Raw genomic sequence first — 26,772 nt, 5'->3', positions numbered from 1 at the left:
GTAAAAGTTAAATACCTCATAATAAAGATTTGGCCGATTAAAAGAAGCTGTAAAAGTAAAACACTTTTCAATACACAAAATCTTCTGAGCATCCTTCAAAACATGATTTGTTGCAGTTGCAGTCAACCCAATTAGAGATGTGTTAGGGAATTGCCGCTTTAAGATACCAAGTGCCTTATAATCTGAAAAAAATAATAAAGAATACCAAGTGGCCCTCTCTCCATCCTTTAAAGATTAAACTATACCTTTCAACACTATGCAGACAACCAATGATTAATTTTTTTAATAGGCAGGCTTTATTTTAACTATTTCTACAGAAACACTGTTCTTAGTCAGAGATGGGATCTCTATTGCAGAGGGGGGGAAAAAAAAAAAAACTAAAGTCACTGCCATCGAGTAGAATCTGATGCACAGCAACCCCCCGTTGGGTCTCTGGGGCTGTAAATCTTTACAAAAGTAGATCTCCCCATCTTCCTTCCACAGAGCAGCTGGTGGGCTTGAATCACCAACCTTCTGGTTAGCAGCCAAATGCCTTATCCACTATGCCACCAGATCTCCTTTACTGAAGAGAAGGAATACCTCAACATTCCACCCCACCTCCACCTCCACCTCCACCTCCACCTCCACCAAGAGACACCAAGGAGCTGTGCTTCCTCCTCAGACCTCAAAGTTTCAGCTCCACGGGACCCTCCTCCAAGTTTCTAATTGTATTAATCCCTACTTTTTCTTTCTGTTCCCCAGCCCTAGGGATAGTTACTTCTTCCAGTTTCTACCTCCATAATACCTGAGAATTTTCTTTTGCTTTTTCAGTTATCTATTTAACCACTTTTTTAACCCATTCTTTATTTTAAATTTTCTGTGTTGAAATAACTGGTATGGTTTCCATCTCCTGACTGGACCCTGACCAGATGTGTGAGTGGTGGAATGATTTCTAAGGGAAGACTGAAGGAGGCATTCCTTGAGAGGAGGGGCAGAAGAAAGGGATAAAGCAAGGAGAGAGGAAGAAAATCAAAAGCTATTGGTCAAGATTATCTAGCACAGCAAATGGGCAAACATAACTCCCAGTTGCAGAATAGAAGGAAAAAGGGAAGTTCTTTTGGGGAGAACTTAGTTTTAGTCAGGGTAATTTAGATGTACATTTCTAACAATGAGGAGTATAAACCTAAAGTTTGAGAGTCAGATAACTGGAAATGGGAATAAATTATTACAGCTTGGCAGCATACCCACAGAGGTGACATGTCGGGATAATATATAAGCAATGATGAAAATACTGCTCAGGTTGAAAATATAAAACAAGAACCATTAAGTCAAATACCTTCAATAACAAATGTGAAGAGTCGTCTGGTTAAGACAGTGGGATCTTAGCAGACAGTATATATACCCTGCTGAAAGTACTTAAATAAAATTGAAAAAAAAAAAAAATTTGTGCCCCAAACAATTCTGAAAGTAGACATTCAGTCTTCAGGATAAGACTTTACTCTCTCTGGAGAAGTAGAAGAAAAGATAAAGACTGAGATCAGAACGCTAGAGATTACTAATATTTAAGAAGGCAAAAGAAGAGTAAAGTGGGTGGGAAAAACGGAAAGAAAAGCCTTATAACATCATAATAAGCAAAAGGGAAGAAAGGAGTAAGGTGAGAGGTGAACAGTGCGAAATGCTACTGAAGTGAAGAGAAGGATGAAGGACAATGAGACATGAGATGAGGCCCTTGGCAGGTAGGGTGATTAGTGACTGTTTCATTAAGAGCGGGAGAGACAGAAACGATTCAGCGAATTCAGAAAGGAACAAAAAGTGAGAAATGGAGACGGTACGTTTAAAAGTTAGAAGGTTTAGAAGGTAAAGAACAGAAATAAGCCAATACGGTAAAGAAGTGGAAAAGGTCAGAAGGGTGTTTTAATTTCTTTCTTTGTTTTGGGGAAGGAAAAAAACTAAAGATGTAGGAGTAAAAATTTGACAGAGTGAGATTTTAAGGCAGGAAAGGATAGAGTGGGAGTGGTTACCTTTATATAAAAAAATCTTTTTTGTCTTTAAAAAAAAGTAATATTTGGAAGGAGAGAGACATTCATATCTATTTTCCAGGAAGTAGGCGGCATCTGCTAAGTATGAGTTGAGGCCTGAAGAGAAAGTTAATGCTATGGAAAACTTGAGAAATGTATACATTTTATATTGAATTAGGGCTTGTTATATATATTTTATCACAAGAAAATTAAAAAGAAAATAAGTAAGATAAGAAGAGCCCTAGTGGCACAACAGTTAAACACTAGGCTGCTATCCAAAAGGCTGGCCATTTGAACCCACTCAGCAGCTCCATGGAAGAAAGACCTGGTGACCTGCTCCTATAAAGTTTACAAACCAAGAAACCCTATGGGTCAGTTCTACACTGTTACATGGGGTCACAATGGCACACAATGATAACAAAAGAATAGTTGAGTATGGTGAAAGCCAAACTAAAGTAGAAATTAATGCATTAAGCAATTTCTTTTCCCACAAATATTTTGTAGCCCAAATAGCAAGAATAGGGAAAGGAGAAGTCTAGATGGATCCAAGATCCCAACCTGGCACAGTCCCCAAAGCAAACTGATAAAACGGCCAGGCAATCCAAGGGGAATATAATAGACACAAATAACAACAGGGCAGAGACTGGGGGAGAAAACGAGTCAATGTCATGTGGGAACTGGAGCCACGAACAAAGAAGGAAGGGTTAAATAAAGAGGGGCCCAAGAAGTCCAGATGAGTGTGTATAGCAGGTTCTGGAGGAAAAGAGGTTGTAATCAGTGAACAGGATTTTGTATGTGAGATTGTTTGCACAAACAAAGTCTGAATAACCTACTTCAAACTGAGATTTAGTTGGTGGAGTGAAGAAAAGGGTTGTTAAAATATTTCCCAGAACTGAAATAGTGAGGAGCTGGATGTGGATGCTGAAGACATCACATTTTCTTCTAGAAAGAAAATTCTGAAGAATTTATGTACTTAAGCATAGCAATGATTGTGAGGATGGCGCAGGACCAGAAGAAATTCTGAGCAGATGCAAATTCCTAGAAGAAAATTCTTAGCAGATGCAAATTCCTCAACAAATGTGAGGTTACTAAATTCCACAAGGATGGGAGGGAGTATATTTGCTAATAAACACACATTTCAGAAGATAAAGGCAATGAGACTGAAAACTGTAGTGAGGAGTAAAGAGATTAGACTCTGCCTCCTGGACCCTTCATATTAAGGTAAAAGAAAATGAGCAAAAACTTCCTGAGAGGATAATTTTAATAGAAGCAAGGATATCCATCATGTAAAGCTGAGTAAGAAAACAGTCCCAAACATCAAGGCATTTCTAGATAAAGCATACATACCAGGTCTGAAATCATGTCCCCACTGACTACAGCAGTGAACTTCGTCCACAGCAATTCGAGTAAATCTTCTTGCTTCATAAGCTTTCTCTAGTCTTGACATAAACATTTTGCTTTTTGCAATTTTTTCTGGAGTCACATAAATGAGCTTTAACTTGGAGTTTTTATTTACCATTTCAGCATGAACCCATTTCACATGCTCCTATTTAAAGGAAAACCAGACACCATGATAACAGAACTAATTTAACAACTGCAGTCTAAAAACCAAAACCAAACCCAATGCCACAAAGTCAATTCCAACTCATAGTGACCCTATAGGACAGAGCATAACTGCCACACCAGGTTGCCAATGCTGTAAATCTTTACGGAATCAGACTGCCTCATTTTTCTCCCAGAGTTGTGATGAGTTTGAACTACTCACCTTTTGGGTAACAGCCAAATGCCTTAATCACTGCTCCATCGGAGCTCCTCACAAATTGCAATACTAAGTGCTAAATGAAGACATTCATCACTCAAAAGGAACAGCCTTGAGCTGTTATAGCAGATGTTTATTTAGTTCATTAAAGTGGAAACTATGCCGCAGTACTAAACTTCATGGCAGCTGTGTAAATAGCATTTTAGTTAATTACTTACATCCAAACTGCTGATGACAAAAATATAATCTCACTTGACAAGAAAGAGAACAAAAAATTGAATGTGGAAAGACATTTCAGTAAAGAGTATCTATTCTATGAAGGCATAATCCTAAATTCATAATAAAAGCCAACATGTCAGCTAAATGAAATAGCTATGATTATACAGGTGAGCTTTATTATTAAGCTTTTTTATTGATGTTAATTTTTTATTACCTACTTTAATGATGTTATCAAATCTACTTATGATCTCTATTTAAATATAAAAGCCATAAAATTTTATAAAATATTTTATTCATTAAATTAAGATTGTGACCAAAAAAAAAAAAAAAGGTGTAAGGTAACATTTATTATAGTTTTGTTGTTCTTAAGTGCTGTTGAGTTGGTTCTGACTTACAGCAACCCTACAGACAACAAAGTGAAACATTGCCTGGTCCTGCGCCATCCTCACGATCATTGCTATGCTTGAGTACATCGTTTCAGCCACTGTGTCAATCTTCCCTCAATGAGGGTGTTACCCTTTTACACTGCCCCTCTACTTTACCAAGCATGACAGTAATGTTGTTGTTGTTGTTATGTGCTGTTGAGTTGGACCCAACTCATAGCGACCCCTCCTTGGGTTTCCGAGGCAGTATCACTACGGAAGTAGATTGCCCCATCTTCCTTCCGAGAAGTGGCTGGTGGGTTTGAACCGCCAGCCTTCTGGTTAGCAGTCAAGTGCCTTAGGCACTACACTACCAGAGCTCCCATGACAGTCACAGCACTCTGATATTATTTCATACATCTAATATTTAGTAATTAGATGTCATTTTTTCCTAATCTAATAAGCCCCAAAATTGTAAAGAAACCATGGAAAGAAACAGTCAAAACTGCTTTCATGATCCAAATGAAGAAGCAATTCATTAACTCCTAGTTAACTCCTAGAGATACTTGATTTCATTAAGAAATGGCTAGTGTACTAAATATTTCAAATAGTTCTAAATGTCCCTAAGAAAACTTAGGGAAGCAAATGTAAGACTATTTTCTAAAAAAATGGATAGGTGCAATAGTAAAATCAGAACCTCTGGTACACCCATATGTATGTGAAAGCTGGAAAATGAATAAGGAAGACTGAAGAAGAGTCAATGCTTTTGAGTTGTGGTGTTGGGGGAGAAGACAGAAAGTACCATGGACTGCCAGAAGAACGGTTCTGGAAGAAGTCCAGCCAGAATGCTTCTTGGAAGCAAGAATGGTCAGACTTCATCTCACCTACTTTAGTCATATTGTCAGAAGGGACCATTCCGTGGAGAAGGATATGCTTGGTAAAGTGGAGGGTCAACAAAAAAGGGGAAGGCCCTCAACAAGATGGATTGACACATGGCTTCAATGATGGGCTTAAGTATAGCAAGCATTGTGAGGCTGGTGCAGGACTTGACGCTGTTTCATTCTGTTGTACACAGGGTTGCTATGAGTTGGAGCTGACTCGACAGTACCTAACAAGGTTTGAAAAAAAAAAAAAAGTGTTATATTCTATGAACTATTAGTGAAAACAACCAGAAAACTGGACTGCAGTTATTCTTTCTCTCTCTCCAATTTATAAGTATCTGCATGTTTCTAAGCTACTTTCTATTACTATTATTCTCTTCTTCAGTTTTAAGAAAGTACAGTAGTATTAGAAGAGCAATGTTCTCAACAAATTCATTCTGTTGACTGCAAAAGGAGATGTAATGATACAAGAGTTTGAATGAAATGAAATACATGGGAGAAACAAAAGGGACCAGGGCTACTTAGAGAAATGGCTGATTCCATGTCTAGGCAGGATATGTACAAAAGTACAGAATATCTTGTTGCAAAAGAAAGAAGCTATCAAAAGCTATGTTGCTGTTAGATGCCGTTGAGTTAGCTCCAACTCATAGCAACCCTATGTACAACAGAATGAAACAATGCCTGGTCCATGCCAGCCTCACAGTCCTTGCAGTGCTAGAGCCCATTGTTGCAGCCACTGTGTTGATCCATCTCATTGAGGGCCTTCCCCTTTCTGGCTGACCCTCTACCTTATCAAGCATGATATCTTCTCCAGGGGATGGTTCCTTCTGACAACATGACCAAAGTTAAGTAAAAAAGATTTCAGGGCCAATTCTCACTGCTCAAAGATGGGACTATTTCAGCATAAAAAAGAATAGTAACTACAAATGGGTATGTATCAAATATGTTAAAAAAAAAATCTATTATAAATAAGTTTATAACAATACCTGAAAAAAATGAAAGAACTTATTGACCAACTATGGAAAATGCTGCAAAACCAATTCATTCTGAAAACTGGCAAAGAAAGGGAAAGAATCTAATGTTTTCATCTTGCAAAGGGTTTATGAGGAAAAAGTTCCTTTGTAGAAAAAGCCTAGTTAATATATGAAGTAGGAAAGACAGAATTTGAAATCACCATTTTATAACCACTTAATGAGTCCCTACAGAGCTCAGGTGGAGCAATGGTTTAATCATTTGGCTGCTGACCGAAAGGTCTACAGTTCAAACCGACCAGCCACTCCATGAGAGAGAAAGATGAGACAGTCTGTTTCAGTAAAGATTTACAGCCCTGGAAACCTTATGGGGCATGTTCCAGTTACCTAGTGCCACTCTGACAAGAATATACCACAAATGGGATGGCCTTAACAACAGGAGTTTATTCGCATACAGTTTGGAGGCTTTAAGTTCAAGTTCAAAGTACTAGGCTCTAGGGGCTCGGTGAAAGCCCCTCAACCTTGGGATTTAGTGCCACCTCCTGCTCCTGGCACACAGAAGCTAGAGGCTTTTCTTCACTCAGACAGCTGCTGACTGCTGAGGCTGCCAAGCCCAAGGTTAACAAGTAAAAAGGCACAGTCCCCATGTTACCAAACCACACGGCAGGCCATTAACTCAAGTCCACTGTAAGTCTCAGCATCGGCAGAGTGTGGCAGGCTGCTGAACAACAACACAGCTACATGCAGGGTCCAAGCATGCCACAAGCTAGAGACCATTCCCCAAGGCTTCTGCTTATATACAGGCAGCAGACCACATTCCCAAAGGCAGCTACTCAGCTCTCACAGTAGATTCCACCATGCAGTTGATTCCCAGTCTCATCATGGGGAATATGCCCAGCCACTCAACCAGGCCTAGCCAAGGTGACACACAAACTGAACTACCACAGGGCACTTCTACCATGTTTTATAGGGTTGCTGTGAGTTGGAATCAACTCTATAGCAGTGGGATTTGATTTTTTAAATGAGTCCCTAGGAGCCCTGGTGATGCAGTAGTTAAGCACTTAGCTGCTACCACAAGGTTGGCGGTTGGAACACACTAGCTGCACCACTCCATGGGAGAAAGATGTAGCAATTTGCTTGTAAAGATTACAGCCTTGGAAATCCTATGGGTCAGTTCTACCCTGTCCTATAGGACCACTATGAGTTGGAATCGACTCAACAGCAACAAGGTTGGGTTTTTTTTGTTTTGTTTTAATGAGTCCCTGGGTGGCATAAATGGTTAAGAACTCAGCTACTAAACAGAAAGGTTTGCAATTTGACTCCATCCAAGGGAGCCTGGGAAGAAAGGCCTGACAACCTACACACAAAAACTCTATGGAACACAGTTATTCCTGAACACACAGGGTCATCAAGAGTCAGAATCAATTCAACAGCAACTGGTTTAATGAACTAACAGATATAAGGGCAGCAGTAATTGCCAGTGGCTGCCAAAACCATTTGATGAAAAACTTGATCATTATAGATGATCAGTATGGCATCTCTTGAACCCACAAATCACTCTTCATAACACAAAAAGACAGCCAGGTATTACACACCTCCTGACATGATGCCATACAACATCACTTATGAAGCATTCTTACTAAAAAGTAAAGGCCAAATACAATCAAGGTTCTAGATCTAACTAAAAGGAACAAGCTAAACATTACAAGGCTACAATCAGGAAAATCCACAATGCAAAAAACTATAGGACAAATGACCTGGTGTCTTCAACAAATTAATTTGCAAGGGAAACGAGATAAGGGGAACATATAGCTCTATCGGAGTGCAGTGGTGGTTCAATGGTAGAAGTCTCACCTTCCATGTGGGAAATCAGATATGCTTCCTGGCCAAGGCACCTCAAGTGCAGCCATGATCTGTCCATCAGTGGAGGCTTGCACGTTACTATGATGCTGAACAGTTTCAGCAGAGGTTCCAGACTTAGACCAGGAAGAATGGCCTGGCGATCTATTTCCAAAAATTAGCCAATGAAATCCCTGTGGATCACAACAGTCCTATCTCATTGTGCAAGGGGGCACCATGAGTCAGAGGCCAAGTCAATAGCAGCTAACAACAACAACAGCACAGCTGTATCAACAAAATGCAATGCACCAAGCTTATCTGGACCATGATTATAAATTTTTTTAAATAATGAAATGGAGAAATCTGAGTATTTTTTATTTGAAGATTTTAAAGAATTCATATTAAATGTTTTAGGTGTGATGACAACATTGTGGTTTTATTTCCTAAAATGTTAGAGATACATACTGAAAAATTTACAATTGAAATGATACAATGTCTAGAAATTTTTTCAAATAAATAAACTGAGGGAGAGGCAGTAGGAAAAACTGGGAGTATACAGAAATAACAAGATTGGCCATTTGTTAATAACTGTTAGAGGTGGGTAAAGGACATACGGCAGTTTATTATATTATTCTCTCTAATGTATCTTTGAAATTTTCAATAATGTTTTTAAAAGACATTTTAAAATGGGGAATGCTCTATGCTACACATGAGAGTAAGATAATCTGTTTGCAAACAGAAGAAAGTCCATGGAGGTAAGGTATCTTAATTAATTCATTTTATTGTATTTAATGACATTGCATAATTAGAAATCCTTGTTTATGATTTTAGAGTGGATAATATAAAAGAGGTTGGTAAATATTTCCTGTAAAGGACCAGATAATATATACTAAATATTAGCTTTTGCAAGCCATAGTCTCTATTGCAACTATTCAGCTCTGGTGGCATAGTACCTAAGGTATTTGACAGCTAACCAGAAAGCTGGCGGCTCAAACCCACCAGCCACTCCTCGAAGGAAGGTTGGACAATCTACTTCCATAGTGATACTGCCTCGGAAACCCAAGGAGGGGTCGCTATGAGTCGGATCTAACTTCACGACAGTGAGTTTGGTTTTTCTTTTTTATTATAGTATGAAAGCAGCCACAGACAACAAGTAAATGAACAAACATGCCTGTGTTTCAATAAAACTTTGTAATTATAGACACTGTAATCTGAATTTAATATAAATTCCACATTTCAAAAGATATTTTTCCTATGTTTTTTTTTTAACCATTTAAATATATTTTCAAAACATTCTTAGCTTGCAGGTCAAAAATAGGCAGTGGGCTGGAAATGACCCATGAGCTGCAGTCTGCCAACTCCTGATATAAATAGTTTTATGAGTTTATAATTTTATAAGCAACTCAACTGCAATTAAGGATCATACTTCAGGGGAGAGTTTTTTTGTTATTCTGCTACAGAAACTTACCTTAGAACTAGAAGCATTTAACATGGTAGCTGAAATTCCTAATTGTTGCAAAACCATTAATTGGTCTTCCATAAGAGAGATCAATGGACAAATCACAAGTGTAAAGCCTAAAGGAAACAAAAATCTACTTTAAGTGGTACGTCATCATCAGGAGCTGCCACCATACAACTTCTTTACCATAACCTGTAGGCAGCACCCATCAGTTCAGACTAATTTTCATTGCAACCTTAACAATATTTCTAACCCTCATTAATAAAGAAAGTAGATAAGAATAAATGGTCACAGAAGGTTAATATTAACCAAATAAACAAATATAAGACTAAATATAAGTTTCTTCCCTTATTCATTTTCTATAAAAATGAAGACAGGTACTAACATGTTGAATGTTTAATTTGCTATCATTTTTAACCATCAGTATTGGTAACCTCAGTAAAATAAAATCAGGTCAAAGAATATATAGTTGCATTAAGGAAAAATTATCCCCAAGTTCTCCAAAGAAAGCAAAGTAACCTACATATTTAAGAATGACAGCTGCATGAGTATTCTTCCACTTATTATACCATATTAATTTATTTCTGAGCTGAAATCAGTAAATAGTTAACTGACTGAAGTAAGTTCTGGTAATATACCCCTTTCTCTTATGAAAGAAATTGTTCAAAACTACAAAAGTTATTCTACATTATTAAAAACATATGACCATGCAATTCTATAGTTTGTTCTTTACAATATCTCTGGTGGGGGCCAAACGCAAACTCATTGTCCTAGAGGCGATTCTGACTGATAGCAACCACATAGGACAGCATAGAACGCACCCATAGGGTTTCCAAGGCTCTAATCTTTATGGAAACACACTACCCCATCTTTGTCCTGCAGAGCAGCTAGTAGGTTCAAACTGCTGACTTTTGAGGTTGGCAGCCAAGCGTTCTAATCATGGTTCAACCAGGGCTCAGGGGTGGGGTGGGGTACCTTTAAATAAACATACTTAGATTAAGACCTTATCAGTGATTTCACCCTCTCAGTTATTCTCTTTCCCGTATTTTCCACCTTCTTTATTACTGGTCCTTAAATGTGATCCAATCTGACTCATCTTTGGAAAATCCATAGTTATGGCTCTCTTCTTCCCTTCATAGCCACACATACCCACACTCAGTGTCCCACACCATCTTTCTAAGCTTTCTCTCTTAGATTCACTCTTTAAACTCAATGGATGTCTTACATTGCTGTTGTGCACCATTGCAACTGTACAGGACAGAGCAGAATTGCTCCACAATGTTTCCTAAACTATAATCTTTATGAGAGCAGGTTGCCAGGTCTTTCTCCGGAGGAGCTGCAGGTGGTTCAAACTGCCAATCTCTATGTTAGCAGCCAAGCACTTAACCATCGTTCTACCATGTTGTTGCTGTTAGGTGCCACTGAGTCGCCTCCAACTCACAGCAAACCTATGCACAATAGAACGTGCCAGCCTCACTATCCTTGCTATAGCTGAGCCCATCATTGCAGCCACTGTGCCAATCCATCTTGTTGAGGGTCTTCCCCTTTCTCCTCAATCCTCCACTTTACCAAGCATGATATCCTTCTCCAGAGAATGGTCCCTTCTGACAACATGACCAAAGTGGATGAGACAAAGTCTGGCCACTCTCACTTCCAAGAAGCATTCCAGCTGCACTTCTTCCAGGACAGATTTGTTAGTTCTTTTAGCAGTCCATGGTGCTTTCAGTATTCTTTGCCAACACCACAACTCAAAAGCATCAACTCTTCTGCAGTCTTCCTTATTCACTGTCCAGCTCTCACATGCACATGAGGAGGTTGAAAATACCATGGATTGGTTAGCTGCATCTTAGTTTTCAAGGAGATATCTTTGCTCTTGAGCACTTGAAAGAGGTCTTTTGCAGCAGATTTGCCCAATGCAATAAGTCTTCTGATGTCCTGACTGCTGCTTCCATTGATGTTGATGTAGAACCAAGTAATATGAAGACTCTGACAACTTCAATCTTTTCTCCATTTATCATGATGCTGCTTATTGGTCTAATTGTGAGGATTTTTGTTTTCTTTATATTGAGGTGTAATTCATACTATAGACTGTGGTCTTCAATCTTCATCAGTAAGTGCTTTAAGTCATCCTCACTTTCAGCAAGCAAAGGTAGGTTGTCTGTGTATCACAGGTTGTTAATGAGTCTTCCTCCAATCCTGATGCCATGTTCTTCTTCATATAATCAAGCTTTTCGGATTATTTGCTCAGCATACAGATTGAATAGGTATGGTGAAAGGATACAACTCTGACACACTTCCTACCTAATGGATACAACCCTGACACACTTCCTACCTAATTTTAAACCATGCAGTATCCCCTTGTTCTGTCCAAATGACAGCCTCCTGGTCATGCACAGGTTCCTCATGAGTGCAATTAAGTGTTCTGGAATTCACATTCTCCTCAATGTTATCCATAATTTGTTATGATCCACAAAATCAAATGCTTCTGTATAGTCAATAATACACAAGCAAACATCTTTCTGGTATTCTTTACTTTCAGCCAGGATCCATCTGACATCAGCAATGATATCCCTCATTCCACATCCTCTTCTGAATCCAGCTTGCATTTCTGGAAGTTCTCTGTCAATATACTACTGCAATTATTTTTTAATTATCTTCAGTAAGATTTTACTTGCATGTGATATTGATGATATTGTTCAATAATTTCCACATTCTGTGGATCACCTTTCTTTGGAATGGGTACAAATATGGATCTCTTCCAGTCACTTGTCTTCCAAATCTCTTGGCATAGCTGAGTGAGTGCCTCCAGTGCAGCATCCATTTGTCGAAACATCTCAATGGGTACTCCATCAATTCCTGGAGCCTTGTTCTTCATCAATTCCTTCAGAGCAGCTTCAGCTTCTTCCTTTAATACCACTGGTTCTTGATCACATACCACCTCTTGAAATGGGTGAACATCTACCAATCTTTTTGGAAGAGTGACTCTATATTCCTTTCATCTTCTTTTGATGTTTCCTGTATCATTCATTATTTTGCCCATAGAACCTTTCAGTACTGCAACTTGAAGCTTGAGTTTTATCTTCAGTTCTTTCAGCATGAGAAATGCCAAGCATGTTCTTCCCTTTTGGTTTCCTAATTCCAGGCCTTTGCACATTTCATTATAATAACTGGCTTTGTCTTCTTGAGCTGCTCTTTGAAATCTTCTGTTCAGGTCTTTTATCTTTTCATTTCTTCCATTTGCTTTAGGTACTCTCTGTTCAAGCACAAGTTTCATAGTCTCTTCTGACATCCATTTTGGTCTTTTCTTTCTTTCCTATCTTTTTAGTGACCTTTTGCTTTCTTCATGGATGATGTTACTGATGTCATCCCACAATTCCTCTGGTTTTCAGTCACTGGTGTTCAGTGCATCAAACCTATTCTTTAGATGGTCTCTAAATTCAGGAGGAGTATAATCAAGTTTCTATTTTGGCTCTCGTGGACTTCTATTGTCTTCAGCTTCAACTTAAACTTGCAGATGAGCAGTTGATGGTCTGTTCCACAATCAGCTCCTGGCCTTGTTTTGGCTGAAGATATTGAGCTTTTCCATCACCTCTTGCCACAGATGTAGTCAATCTGATTCCTGTGTACTCCATCTGGTGAAGTCCATGTGTATAGCCACCATATGTGTTGTTGAAAAAAGGTATTTGCAATGAGTAACTTGTCTTGCAAAATTCTATCATGCAATCTCCAGCATTATTTCTATCACCAACATCATTATTTTCAACTATCAGTGATTCTTCATTTCCAACTTTTGCATTCCAATCACCAGTGATAATTAACACATCCTGATTCCATGTTCGGTCAGTTTCAGACTGCAGAAGTTGGTAAAAATCTTCAATTGCCTCATCTTTGGCTTTCGTGTTTGGTGCATAAATTTAAGTAACAGTAGTATTAACTGGTCTTTCTTGTAGGCATATGGGTATTATCCTAACACTGATAGCACTGTACTTCAGGACAGACCTTGAAACATTCTTTGCGACGATGAACGCCACACCATTCCTCTTCAATTTGTAATTCCCGGTATAGTAAATCATATGGTTGTCTGATTCAAAATGGCCAAAACCAGTCCATTTCGGCTCCCTTATGCCTAGGATATTGATCTTTATGCATTTCATTTCATTTTTGACAAATTCCAATTTTCCCAGATTCATACTTAGTACATTCTATGTTCTGATTATTAATAGATATTTGCAGCTTTTTTTTTTTTTCTCATTTTGAGTCATGCCACGTCAGCAAGTGGAGGTCCCAAAAGTTTTACTCCATTCTCTTCATTAAGGTCAGCCCTACTCTGAGGAGGCAGCTCTTCCCCAGTCATATTTTGAGTGCCCTCTGACCTGAGGGGCTCATCTTCTGGCACTATATTGGACAATGTTACAGGGCCACTTACAAAGTTTTACAGTAATATATCAGACAGTGTTTCACTGCTATTCATAAGGTTTTCACTGGCCAATTCTTTGAGAAGTGAACGGCTTCTTCCTTCTTCAGAGTCTGTCTTAGTCTGGAATCTGCTGAAACCTATCCAGCATGGGTAACCCTGCTAGCATTTGAAACACTGGTGGCATAGCCTTCAGCCTCACAGCAACACATAAGCCACCAGAGTAGGACAAACTGACAAACAAGTCTGTCCCCCTTAGCTGTTCCAAACTGCTCTGCTCACTTCCTGGTCTCCCTCAGCTGCTCTGAACAGCTGCCCGCCCTACTTCCTGGTCTGTCTCCTCCCTCAAGCTGCTCCAAACCACACTGCTACCATCCCCGGCCAGCTTCCTGGTCTACCATGGCCATCTTATTCTACCATGGGCATCTTAAATTTCACATGTCCCAAACTGAATTCATCAACTTTCATCTTCCCCATTCCCAAATAATGTCTTTCTCTAGTGTACCCTAGTTCAGTAAACAATCTCATTATTTGCACAAACCTGAAATTTCTCCTTTCTCCCACATCCAATCAATACCGAGTCCTATGAAATCTATCTTCTAAACATTTCTGAAATCCTTCCCTCTGCTGAAACTACCCTTCTAAACACAAACATGACAAGGTCTCTTACTTGTATAAAAAAACCATTCAATGGCTTACCACTAATCTAAGGAAATGTTTTAAAAATAGTTTTAAAGGCTCTTCCACATTTCTCATCACTGCCTGCTACACTAAAATTCTTCCAGGTTATTGAGTGCACTATACCATAGCAACAACAATATACCATGCATGTTCTCTCTTACACTGGGGCTCTCACATGCTGTTCCCCTGCATAAACACTCTTCTTTCCTTCTCCCTTTTGCCTACTCATCTCTTAGTTTTCAGCTCAGTAGCATTCCCTGATACCTCTATGTCACATCATCACACTGACTTTTAATTCTCTATTAAAATCTTTATCCCAAAACCATTGTTGTAAATGCTTGCAATTATGTGTATTTTCTAGATAAAAGCAGAAAACTAAAGGCCAGCTCCCTGCTTGTATACATAAACTTTTACTGGAACCCAGCCACACTCATTCATTCACATTCTCCCTACAGTGCTTCATGATTTAATGCCAGAGTTGAACAGTTGCCAGAGACCATAAGGACCACAAAGCCTACAGTATTTACTATCTGGCCCTTTAAGAAAAAAGTTTGCTGACTTTTGCTCTTTGTTGTTGTTGTCAGCTGTCATCAAGTGAATTCTGACTCATGGCAACCCCATGTGTGCAATATAGAACCAACCACCACTGAGATTTCAGACTATGACTTTCAGAAGCAGATAGCCAGGCCTGTTTTCTGAGGTGCCCCAGGTGGGTTTGAGCCACTAATCTTTTGGCCAGCAGTAGAGCACTTAACTATTTACAGTACCCAGGAACTCTGACCTCTGCTCCTTACCCTTACTACTCTCAACCAGCAAAATCCTTATTTCCTGGGAGTTTGTTAGAAATGCAGAATCTTGAGTCTCAAACCAGACTCAGATCTCACACTAAATCAGAATCAGCATGTTAATAGGATCCCCTGGGAATTATTATGCACACAAAAGTTTGGGAAAGCATCGTTGGACACTATGAACTCTGTGAAAACTTGGACTGTGCCCCTCTTGTTCACACAGCAGATACTCAATAAAAACCTAGGATTAGAGTCTACATCTATTGAACCCTTTTGCCAGTGCGTTTTGCCCTTCAATATATTTTTTAATTATGTTTCAGACAAAAAAGATTACTCTCAGAAGTTTTCACTGTATCCCTTTTATATGAACCCTTCCAACGTACACTGATTTAGAGATGAATGAAACAACAAAACTGTACTTGGTCTTTACATCTATGCCTTGATATTATTTTTTTTCAAATGCTTAAAAATATATCAAGAGAAATGGCATTTCTTCAACTTAATCTTTATTAATACATACCATCTGAACATAATGCTGGTAACTGATAGCATAAGCTCTTTCCACCTCCTGTAGGCATAACAAGGAATACCTCCTTTCCAGCCATTGTTACGTTAATAGTTTCAAGCTGAAGTGGTCTGAACATCTGGAGTTTAAAGACATTTTGCAAAACATCTTTAACCTTATCAGACCATGGAAAATCTAAAAAAAGAAAAATAAGGTTAAATTATTAGAACTATTAGGATTATAAATGAAACACAAATTTAAATGGCCAGTTTCATAATAAAGAATCAGATAAATAGAACTCACCAGGCTAAGCAAAGCAAAACCAAATTAAATGATCTATTTTAAGAAATATTACATGAGAAAAAATGAAACTGTTTGCCTGTGGAGGGTTAACCACACAGAAGATGGTGTTTGGTAAGGTATTTGTAAAACAGTGTAAGTGTTCATCAGAGACATCATAGTATCATTAAAAACTCAAATACCAAGAAAAAGGTTAGCAATTGTGTGAAAATGTTAATGTAAATTGTGCTTAGAAGCAAATCACTAGAAAACAACGCCTCCAAAAAACCCCTCCAGAATTCTTTTTAGAGCTCTGGTATTCTAATTAATAATGAAAATGAGGTTCAGCAAGATCTTGAGTCAAGAAATGGTTTGGTCACTAGGCCAGGAAAATGAACTAGGTTTTGGCAAAAGTTTGAATAACTTTTTTTTTATTTGTTTACTTTTTTTTTAAAGTTAAAACTTAGAAAATTTTGTTAAACTAAATACATTATTTTCCAAGCACTGATTAATGTTGCTAGAATCACATTTGGAAATAATCACAACGTCTGAGTTCAAGCTGAATTCAAAAAGACTACAAAAGTAAGTAAAGATGGACTGCTTCCAAGATTCTCATTCCACCCAAGGAATGACAAGCTTCACTGCTAAGCATAATGGAAAACACCAACCCATAAGAATAATGTAATTCTAGACTATGGCCCCTAGCTGCCCTTCAGGTCCGGAACTGAACCCACTCCTGTGGCTTCCAGCCAAACAAAAGATAGGCATTATCTTTTGATAATGTTGAACATTTACATTAGGTAGATATACTCCCTGGAGAGATCAATCATGGGAGAACAGAAGGGCTGTGTACACATAGAGAGACAGCTCCCAGGGCAGGAGTGCATTGGAGGGAAGGACACAGGGAAGAGGTAACTAAGGGGAGGAAGTGGGAAGAGAGATGTTGCACTGTGGCAAACTGCAGTCAAGGTCAGACAAGGTATATGTGAAATGTTGAATGGAAAAGAATTTGCTCTGTCAATTTTCTCCCAAATCACAATACAAATTAAAAAAAAAAAAGAATGTAACTCTAGCTTAGAGAACTTGGAAGAGGAGGGAAGGGGGAAATTAAAAAAAAAAAAAAAACCCTAGCAAAGAAATAAAAATGAGTAAACCTTCTTTATTCCAAGCATCAGGGGAAGAATCACAATCATTGCTTGCTCCAGCAGCAGAATCCTCTAAACACTGTTTTATTTTCTTTGTTAGGATTGTCTTTTTCTTTGTAAGTTCTTGTTGCCTTTCCACAAGTTCTTGAATTTGAATGTCTATTGCATGTAGCTCACTGGTTACAGACTCCAGTTCCTCAGTTAGTGCTATGAGTGGGATAAAAAGATAAAATGATTAAATAAACTAAAATTACAATTTTAAGTTTCTTTATTGATTTCTGGATGTTCCTCACTATTTAAATTACAGGTAGATTTTAAATAATATAGAAGAGTGATTAAGAGCACAGGTTTCGGAGTCATACAGACCTGGGTTAAATCTCCGGTCGCCCTCCTCCCGAATGACTCAATTTCTACATCTATAAAATGGGGAAAATACCTAACTTTCATAGTATTGTCAAAGAATTAAATAAGAGAACATTGAAAGTTCTTGCCACAGTACCTGGTATACAGTAAAACATCTAATAAATGATTAAAAAAAAAAAAAAAATCCCTACTACCATCTCGATTCCGGCTCATAGTGACCCCCATTGGGTTTCTCAGGCAATAAATCTTTTCAGTAGTAGATTGCCCTGTCTTCCTTCTGTGAAGTAGCTGGTGGGTTTGAAGTGCTAACCTTCTGATTAGCAGTCAAATGCCTTAGGCACTGCACCACCAGAGCTCCTTAATTTTTTATTATGTTAAGATAGAGAAGTGTTCCAACAGTATCCTATATCATGTAAGTGATCAGTCTCTAAAGCAAAAGGAAGCTACTTAACAGTAACCTTCTAATTACTTAACCATTGTTTCAAGAAAATGTATTTGTTGGCATGATAAGTTGATAATTATACATAAGATAATGTAATAAGTAAAAAGAGAAGTGTACTGTTGGAATTGGCACTACAACCTCATCAAATGAATTTATAAAGAGGCATCCATGTATCAATCTCAGTATTAAAAGAAGCTCAAATGTATATGATTCTAACCAATTGAAGTATTAAAAGTCAAAGTGACATTCCTTTTGGCACATCAGTGGAAGCTTAAAAATTTGAAAGATGTCCTGGTGCTTTCTAAATTATCTGCCTGCAGTAATCAGTACCCAGTTTTAAACTCTCTTCATAAGATGAAATCTCGTGGCTATGATTTAATAGGTGGTGATGGTGGCTTTGTATTATACCAACTGCGAGAATTCCCTTCTCTGCATAAGTCTGTATGAGATTTGGGGAAAAAAAAAAAAAAAAAAGTTGCCCTCGAGCTGATTCAACTCATGGTGACCTCATGTGGTCAGAGTAGAACTATCTTCCACAGGCTCTTCAGTACTTGCTTTTTCAGAAGCAGATCACCAGGCCTTTCTTCTGAGGTGCTGCTAGGCAGACTCAAATCTCCAACCTTTTGCTTAGCAGCCAAGCACTTTAATAGTTTTACCACCCAGGACCTCTAAGGGACCTCTCAGTGGAAAGCCTAGTCAGTCTTGAAGATAGTTATCTACAGAGGATGGCACAGCTTTGCTTCCTAATGGTCTCTGCTGTGAATCATCTATAGGGCCAAAAGCAGCAGATAACATCCCTATTTGTCAGAGACATTCCAAACACCATTCAACCTGTTAGGTCCAATGGCTCATAGCTTTGGTGACATGGGAGTGTCTGCTGGATTCTCACCAGCATAAATACTTACTCTGGATATGGATTTGCCTTCCCTGACTGCCATCCATCTATCAAATCCAATATCCATAAACTTACAGAATGCTTTATTGACCATCATGGTATTCCACACAAAATTGTTCCTGATCAGAAAACTCAGTTGTAAGCAAATAAAGTTCAAAAGAAGCTCATGTGCAAGGAATGAATTGGTCTAACCATGTTTCCCATCATTCTGAAACAGATGGCCTGATAACATAATAGAATGATATTTTGAAGACTCAACAGTGGTACCAGTTGGTTGGCAAGAAATTAAGGACTGAGGTAGTATCTTCCAGGATATAGAATATACTATAAATCCATGACTAGTGCTGTTTCTTCAATAGCCTAGATACTGGGACTGACAATCCACAAATGGAAATGAGAGTGTTCCCCTCTCATTTTACTAGTAAGTCACTAGTAAAATTTTTGTTTCCTATTCCAGTAACTTTGGGCTCTGCTGGTCTAGAGGTCTTAGTTACCAAGGAAGAAATAATGCTTCTATCAGGGGACAAAGCAATAGCTCCTTTAAACTGGAAGCTGAGATTGCCAGCAGACCACTTTGGGCTCCGCATGTCAGTAAATCAGTTCCTCATGCCAGTAAAGCAACAGTCAAAGAAGGGAGTCACTGTACTGCCTCAGGTGAGCAACCCTGACTATTAAGGAGAAATTGGAGGAATATATCTGGAATATAGGCAATCCTTTAGAGCATCTCTTAGTACAGTCACTTTCTGTGATTAAAGTCAATGGAAAAGTATAACAACCAAATACAGGCAGAACTGCTATTGGCCCAGGTCCTTCAGTAATAAAGGGTTGGGTGACCCCACCAAGAACGTGCTAAAGTGCATACTAAGGACAAATGAATGTGAACCAGGTAGTTATAAATATTAGCTGTGACCACATGACCAGATGCAGAAATAAGAACTGTAATAGCTATGAGCATTTATTCCTTACTTTGATACTTGTATATAGATTAGCCAATGTTTTTTATCTTGTTTTTTGTTTTGGGGGGGGGATTTTGGTCCCCTATTCTAATTCCCTATTATCTAATAAAATAGGACACATTAATATTAGCTGATTTGGTTACCTAGTGCTGCTCTGACAGGAATATGCCACAAATGGGTGGCTTTAACAAACAGGATTTTATTCTCTTACACTTTTGGAAACTAGAAGTCCAAGTTCAAACTGCCGGGTTCTAGGGGCTGGGTGAAAGCCCCTCAACCTTGAGTTTCAGCTCTGCCTCCCGCTCCTGTCCCACTGAAGCTGGTGGCTTTTCTTCACTCAGGCAGCTACTAGCTGCTAAGGCTGACAAACCCGAGGTCAACAAGTAAAAAGGCACAGTCTCAATATCATCAAACAACATGCAGGCCACTAATTCAGATCCAGAAAAAGTCCCAAGGCTGGCAGGGCATGGCAGGCTGCTGAACAATGTCTTGGCTACATACAGGGTCCAAGTGTGCCAAAAAGCTAGAGACCTTTCTCAAAGGTGTTTCTTATATACCAGAAGCAGCCCACATCCCTAAAGAAGCTACTCAGCTGCTCTAGTAGATTCTACCATGGAACTGACTGGCAATCTTACCATGGGGAATAACTATATCCAGTTGCCCAGGCACTCAACCAGGTGCTGCCAAGTTGACAACAACCTTAACTAACACAATAGCCAATGCCATATCTCAGTATTTAAGTTACACAGTTATCAAGGAGGATGTGGTTCAACAAGAAGAGGAATGAGTATCAGCCAAAGATGAAGATAATTTGTAAACTTTTTGAGGAAGAGGGACAGTGTATATTTGGTTGTACACAGGACAGCTGCATCACATGAAGCAAAAGCATGATTTTGCTACTGACTTTATGTGGAAGTTAGGAATGGTTAAAAGAAGAGTGCACGGGTGCAAAGTAGGTAAGGGGCAGACTCTGGTGACCTTTTGTTGTGGTAACTTAGCTAAGTAAAATTACATTTCCTAGAATTTTCTTCCCTGCATGATTCTAGGCTAGAGCTGCACAAGAGAACTTTGCCAGGGAGTTGGAAGGCAGAAGTAAAGCAGTATCAGGTTTTCCTTACTTAAGAAAAGTGCAATGTCAGTCAATTGGCTTCCCTGCTGGCATGAAAACTCCAACTCCTGCTAGATAGTCTTGGAACAGCAGCTAGACCTGCAGCTAGCTCCTCTAGACCCTATCAGTTTTCCTCCTTTAACTTCTCTGAAGCCTCAGCCAGGTTTGTTAGCAACTTCATAGAGAAGTGTGCCAGCTCTCTACCAGGTCACCTGCATCTTCTATGTTGGAAACTTTGAAGCAAGGAGAGACTGATACAGAAGTTTGTCCTCATGGATTACTGTCTGCATTTCACATCAATCTTCTCTCCCCAACTGGTGGCTCTGCTGACTTCAGGCCTAGCACTAGACACAGGAGCAATATATATGTACGTACATATATATGTATATGTATGTGGGTATACAAATACACACAGTACTTAAACCACTTCTTATAAACAGAAGGTCTAATCTCTATAATAAATCCCTTATATCATTCATAGTGGTTCTGCTTCACTAATCACACTCTATCTCGTACAGACATTAATGGCATCTGTTCTGGAAATGCAATATCATCAAATCTTAGATAAAATCTTAATGGACTAAGACTAGAAGTACAGCTAGTTGCAAGAAATCAGAGTATTTTAATATAGTTGTTTAAAATTATACTATCTCTAATGCTGGCCTGTATAACACAAGACTTTTACTATAGGAGGTGAGATAATAAAATCAGTACCTAAGCCACAGAGGAAAGGGACTATAAGTGCAAGGGGCTTATTACCGCTACTATACCTGAAGAGCACGTTGAACTGATTAAGGATCACACTCAATCAGTACCAACACACGGGAAGTACCACCCTTCAGAAACTGCACTATTTCTACAATATCCCAAACTGAAACGACCAATGGAAGGAAAGTGATCTGCCACCATGGAAGCCATCAAATCCAAAGCAACAAACTATTTGAGGGCAATTTCAAAAAGGTATTTCAAACATAGTGCAACAAGTGTGTAGAACAATAGAGCAAGTGAAGCTACTTGAAAGGGATTCAACATTTTGAAGCAACTGGTCAAAGTGAAAGGAGCCTGGGTGACACAAGTGGTGGCACAGAAAGACTGCTGGTTCAAATCCACCCAGTGGCTCTTTGGAAGAAAATGCCTAGTGGTCTGCTTCTATAACAGTCAAGAAAACCATAACTCTGTAACACATGGGATCACCACGAGTCAGGAGTCAACTCAGTGGCAGTTCACAGCAACAATCAAAGTACCTACTCGTTCTTAAATAAAATTTATCTATGTCATTATATGCTCATTTTTAAATCGTATCCCACTGATGAAGCTTGATGTCTTGTTAAATGGAATAACTTAAATCTGAAAATGACCACGTTGGTCTGTTAAGTTCAGTTACATCTCTTAAATACTTTTTTGTCTCTTAAGTAAAATTAACTTTAGTCAGTATTTAATAGAATTAAAATTGTTACCAATTACTATTAACCCTCAGGTTGTGAGAACGAGCCATGAGATGGCTAAAACCATCTGTATTTCCACTATGTATTCATATTTACGGAGTCAGTGGTTGGCATAAATGGTTAAGCACTTGACTACCGGCTCAAAAGTCAGCAGTTAGAACCTACTCAGAGGTGCCTTGAAAGACAGGCCTGGTGATCTGCCTGAGGAGCAGTTCTACTCTGCACACATGGGGTGCTGCCATGAACTGGAATGACTCACAGTAATTACTTACAACAAAATTCAAATTTATATTTAAATAAACTATAAAGTTCTGTGTGTGAGGTTGGCCAGATTTAAGAAAAACCATTTCTTTCAAATTTGAAAACAACTCAATCTTGTTAAAGCGCTAACACTACCATCAAGTTGATTCTGTTCATAGCAGCCTACAGAACAGAGTAGCACTGCCCCATAAGGTTTCTAATGCTGTAAATCTTTACAGAATCAAACTGCCTCATCTTTCTTCCTTAGAGTCCCTGGTAGGTTTGAACAACCAACCTTTTGGTTAGCAAAATACTTTAACCATTGTGCCACCAGAGCTCCTTACACCCTACAAAGGCCTGAAAAAAGACCACAGTATGGTAAGTCTCCCACTTCTGGTATTCACCTCTTAATCAAACAGACAGCAGGATCTCACTAATAGGTATAGTACAATCTGGTCAAGTTTATAGAAACAAATAATAGATGAAAATGCTAAGAGTGGCTGCCTAGAAAAGGTGGCACAATTAATGGTTTTATCCTCTATGTTTTAAAAGATAACTTTAACTTCCTATGACTCCTCTTCCAGGAATTTAGTGTAAGGAAAAATCAGAGAACCATGCAAAGATTTAGATTCAGAGATGTTCAGTGAAGTATTATTTATGTTTTAAAAACGGAGATACAGTAGCCTAAAAGTTCAACATTGGAAAATTAAGCTAATAAATGTCACCTCAAAACAGAGCATAGTGTAGTGTAAATACAATTTATTTAACAATTAATCTATAATCTATGTTATGTTTATTGTTGTTGTTGTTGTTATATGCCATTGAGTTGGACCCGACTCATAGTGACCCCTCCTTGGGTTTTCGAGGCAGTATCACTACGGAAGTAGATTGCCCCATCTTCCTTCCGAGGAGTGGCTTGTGAGTTTGAACCGCCAGCCTTCTGGTTAGCAGTCAAGTGCCTTAGGCACTATAATACCCGAGTTATGATTATATCAAGCAGCAAAACAATATGCATAAAGTTATAAATATTAAAAAATAATACCTCTAAATATTAACAGTATTAATCTGAGTATGAGATTAGAAGTGATTTACATATTCTTCTTTCTACTTTCTTAGGCTTCCTATAATTAAATCCAAAAAATCATTCCTATAGTGACAATTTTAAAAACAAGCATTTTTTGAAAAGAACTACTTACTAGTAATAAAGCAGAACGAACCACAAAATGGAATCATTTCCACTAACCTGAAACGGCTGCCATTATAAACCTGGAGATCCAAATTTCCTTCTATAAATGAAAGAATATGTAAAACATTTAAATAAATAAATATAGTACTGTTGATAATTATCAATGATAATCTGTCATTATAAAGCACAAAAAAAAAATTAGAAAGCAAACTATATAGGGCAATAAGCTTTCAAATAAAGACTATATTATTTTTCACATACTAATTTTTATGGAAATTCTCTAGGTTTAGAAGTGTCCAAAGTCACATAAACATACACATGGCAAGTTCTATGTCTATAACTCTTACCAAACATCCACCAGATACAAAGTCATATAGGAAAAAGGACCAAAGATCTGAGGTTAAGCTGGCCAGTTCAATTTCAGTTCTAGCACTAAACCATTGTGTGGCCTTGGTAAAATTACTCACCCAGTTCCTCTACACCTCTTTTCCTACCTGTAAAATTAGGATTACAGAACTATCTTACAAATAACAAGTTGGAAAGATTCAAACATCCCCACATTAAGCAAAACCCCCATAATCAAATTAATTATATAACATTTTATTCAACACAACCTAAGTTAAAATTTAAACTCAATCTTAAATGATTAATTGGCATTTTATGGAGTGGTTAGATTTCAGAGGGAGAGAACACAGGAAAGTCTGGGAGGTAGGAAAAACATGGTTTGTATTCAAGAATTCCAACTACCTAAGAATGACAAACTTATAGTGCACATGGCAAGAGGAAGGTGATGAGGCTTCAGAGTGGGAACTTTAGAGTCCCTATGTTGTTGTTGTTAGGTGCCGTCAAATTGGCTCTGAGTCATAGCGACTTTACATACAACACAACGAAACACTGCTCGGTCCTATGCCACCCTCATAATCCCTGCTATACCTGAGCCCATGTTGCAGCCACTGTGTCAGTCCATCTCTTAGAGGGCCTTCCCCTTTTTCATCCATCCTCCACTTTACCAAGCATGACATCCTTCTCCAGAGAATGGTCCCTTCTGACAACATGACCAAAGTAGGTGAGACAAAGTCTGGCCATTCTCGTTTCCAAGGAGCATTCTGGCTACATTTCTTCCAGGACAGATTTGTTAACTCTTTTAGCAGTCCATGGTACTTTCAGTATTCTTCACCAACACCACAACTCAAAAGCATCAACTCTTCTTCAGTCTTCCTTATTCATTGTCCAGCTCTCACATGCATATGAGGCAATTGAAAATACCATTGTTTGGGTTAGACACACCTTAGTCTTCAAGGAGACATCTTTGCTCTTCAGCACTTGAAAGAGGTCTTTTGCAGCATATTTGTCTAATGCAATAGGTCTTCTGATGTCCTGACTGCTGCTGCTTTTGGTGTTGACTGCAGAACCAAGTAATATGAAGTCTTTGACAACTTCAGTCTTTTCTCCACTTACCATGATGCTGCTCATTGGTCCAGTTGAGAGGATTTTTGTTTTCTTTGTATCGAGGTGAATTCCAGGCTGCAGACTGTAGTCTTCAGTCTTCATCAGTAAGTGCTTCAAGTCACCATCACTTTCAGCAAGCAAAGTTGTGTCCTCTGCATATCACAAGTTGTTAATGAGTCTTCCTCCAATCCTGATGCCACGTTCTTCATATAGTCCAGCCTCTCCAATTATTTGCTCAGCATACAGATTGAATAGGTATGGTGAAAGGATACAAGAGTCCCCATAATTCCCACAAATACCTACTCCCAGCTCTGAATTAGACTCAACCCATTGCAGTCAAGTCTGTTCCTATAGGACAGAGTACAACTGCGGAAGGGTTTCCAAAGTAGTAAATATTTATGGAAGCAGATTGCCACGTTTCTCCTGCAGAGCATCTGGTGTGGTGGAACAGAGTGCTTTATCCACTCTGTCACTAGGGCTTCTCTGGTATGGACCATCAACATTTCATAAAACTTTGAATGCTTTCCAAAGGCAGCTTTATCATCCTACCCTTACCCAGACTGTTAGCCTTAAGCTATTCCTGCACAGAATTCTGAAGCTATCACCAGTTGGAAAAAGACAGGTTGGCTGTGTCTTCTATGAAGATTGGAAGCTCTGCTGGCGCAGTGGTTAAAGTATTTGGCTGCTAACCAACAGGCCAGGAGCTCTGGTAGCACAGTGGCTAAGACACTTGCCTGCTAACCAGACGGCGGTTCAAACCCACCAGCCACTCCTCGGAAGGAAGGTTGAGCAATCCTACTTCCGTAGTGATACTGCCTCGGAAACCCAAGGAGGGGTCGCTATGAGTCGGGCCGACTTGACGGCACATAACAATAACACCAACCAACAGGCCGGGGTTTATAACCCAGGAGCTGCTCAGAGGGAGAGGTTGAGGCACGTTGCTTCTGTTAAGATTTACAGCCTCGAAAATCCTGTGGGGCCGTTCTACTCTGTCCTATGGGTCGCTCCGGGTGGAATCCACTCCACTGCAACGGGATTGGTTTTAATAAACAGGCTTTGGTGCCCCAATTTCCTGAATAGAAAAGGGGGTTGAAATAAAAGGAGAACTGTAGGCAGGCGAATGTGCCCCCAAGTTCGATGAGGGCACACTGATGATTAACAACCTCGTTTCTCCCCGGTCAATGTGTTGGTTCAAGCGACCCGCGGCAGATCGGCTTTGCAGTTAGGCAGGAAAAGGAAAGATCAACGGAAGAAGACACACCCTTGTTGCTTCAAAGCCGTAAAAGGAATTACCCCAGAACATCTGTCCATAGGATTAATGGGGAACCCTCTAGCTGCCAGATCTCCAACCCCTAAAGGGTCCCGGCTTCGAGAACGCTACGCACCCTT

General features: G+C 39.0%; 1 protein-coding gene across 1 annotated transcript in view; it reads right to left on the bottom strand.

The window, feature by feature from the left end:
* The window catches only part of RECQL (RecQ like helicase), a 33,106-nt gene extending 9,099 nt beyond the window's left edge, over positions 1-24,007 (bottom strand). Inside the window, exons 1-6 of the mRNA XM_007946799.1 lie at positions 23,992-24,007; positions 17,309-17,506; positions 15,891-16,070; positions 9,497-9,603; positions 3,345-3,543; positions 16-182 (exon numbers count right to left, since the gene is read on the bottom strand). Of these exons, the coding sequence (XP_007944990.1) occupies positions 16-182; positions 3,345-3,543; positions 9,497-9,603; positions 15,891-16,070; positions 17,309-17,506; positions 23,992-24,007 (867 nt within the window). The remainder of the gene's footprint in view (positions 1-15; positions 183-3,344; positions 3,544-9,496; positions 9,604-15,890; positions 16,071-17,308; positions 17,507-23,991) is intronic.
* Positions 24,008-26,772: the final 2,765 nt, after the last annotated feature.

The sequence above is a fragment of the Orycteropus afer genome, unplaced genomic scaffold, assembly GCF_000298275.1.
Source record: "Orycteropus afer afer isolate SDZICR_OR568_19922 unplaced genomic scaffold, OryAfe1.0 scaffold00171, whole genome shotgun sequence".
In the NCBI taxonomy this organism is placed as follows: Eukaryota; Metazoa; Chordata; class Mammalia; order Tubulidentata; family Orycteropodidae; genus Orycteropus; species Orycteropus afer.
The sequence above is the reverse complement of the archived record's forward strand: the minus strand, read 5'-3'. Positions and strand labels throughout refer to the sequence as shown.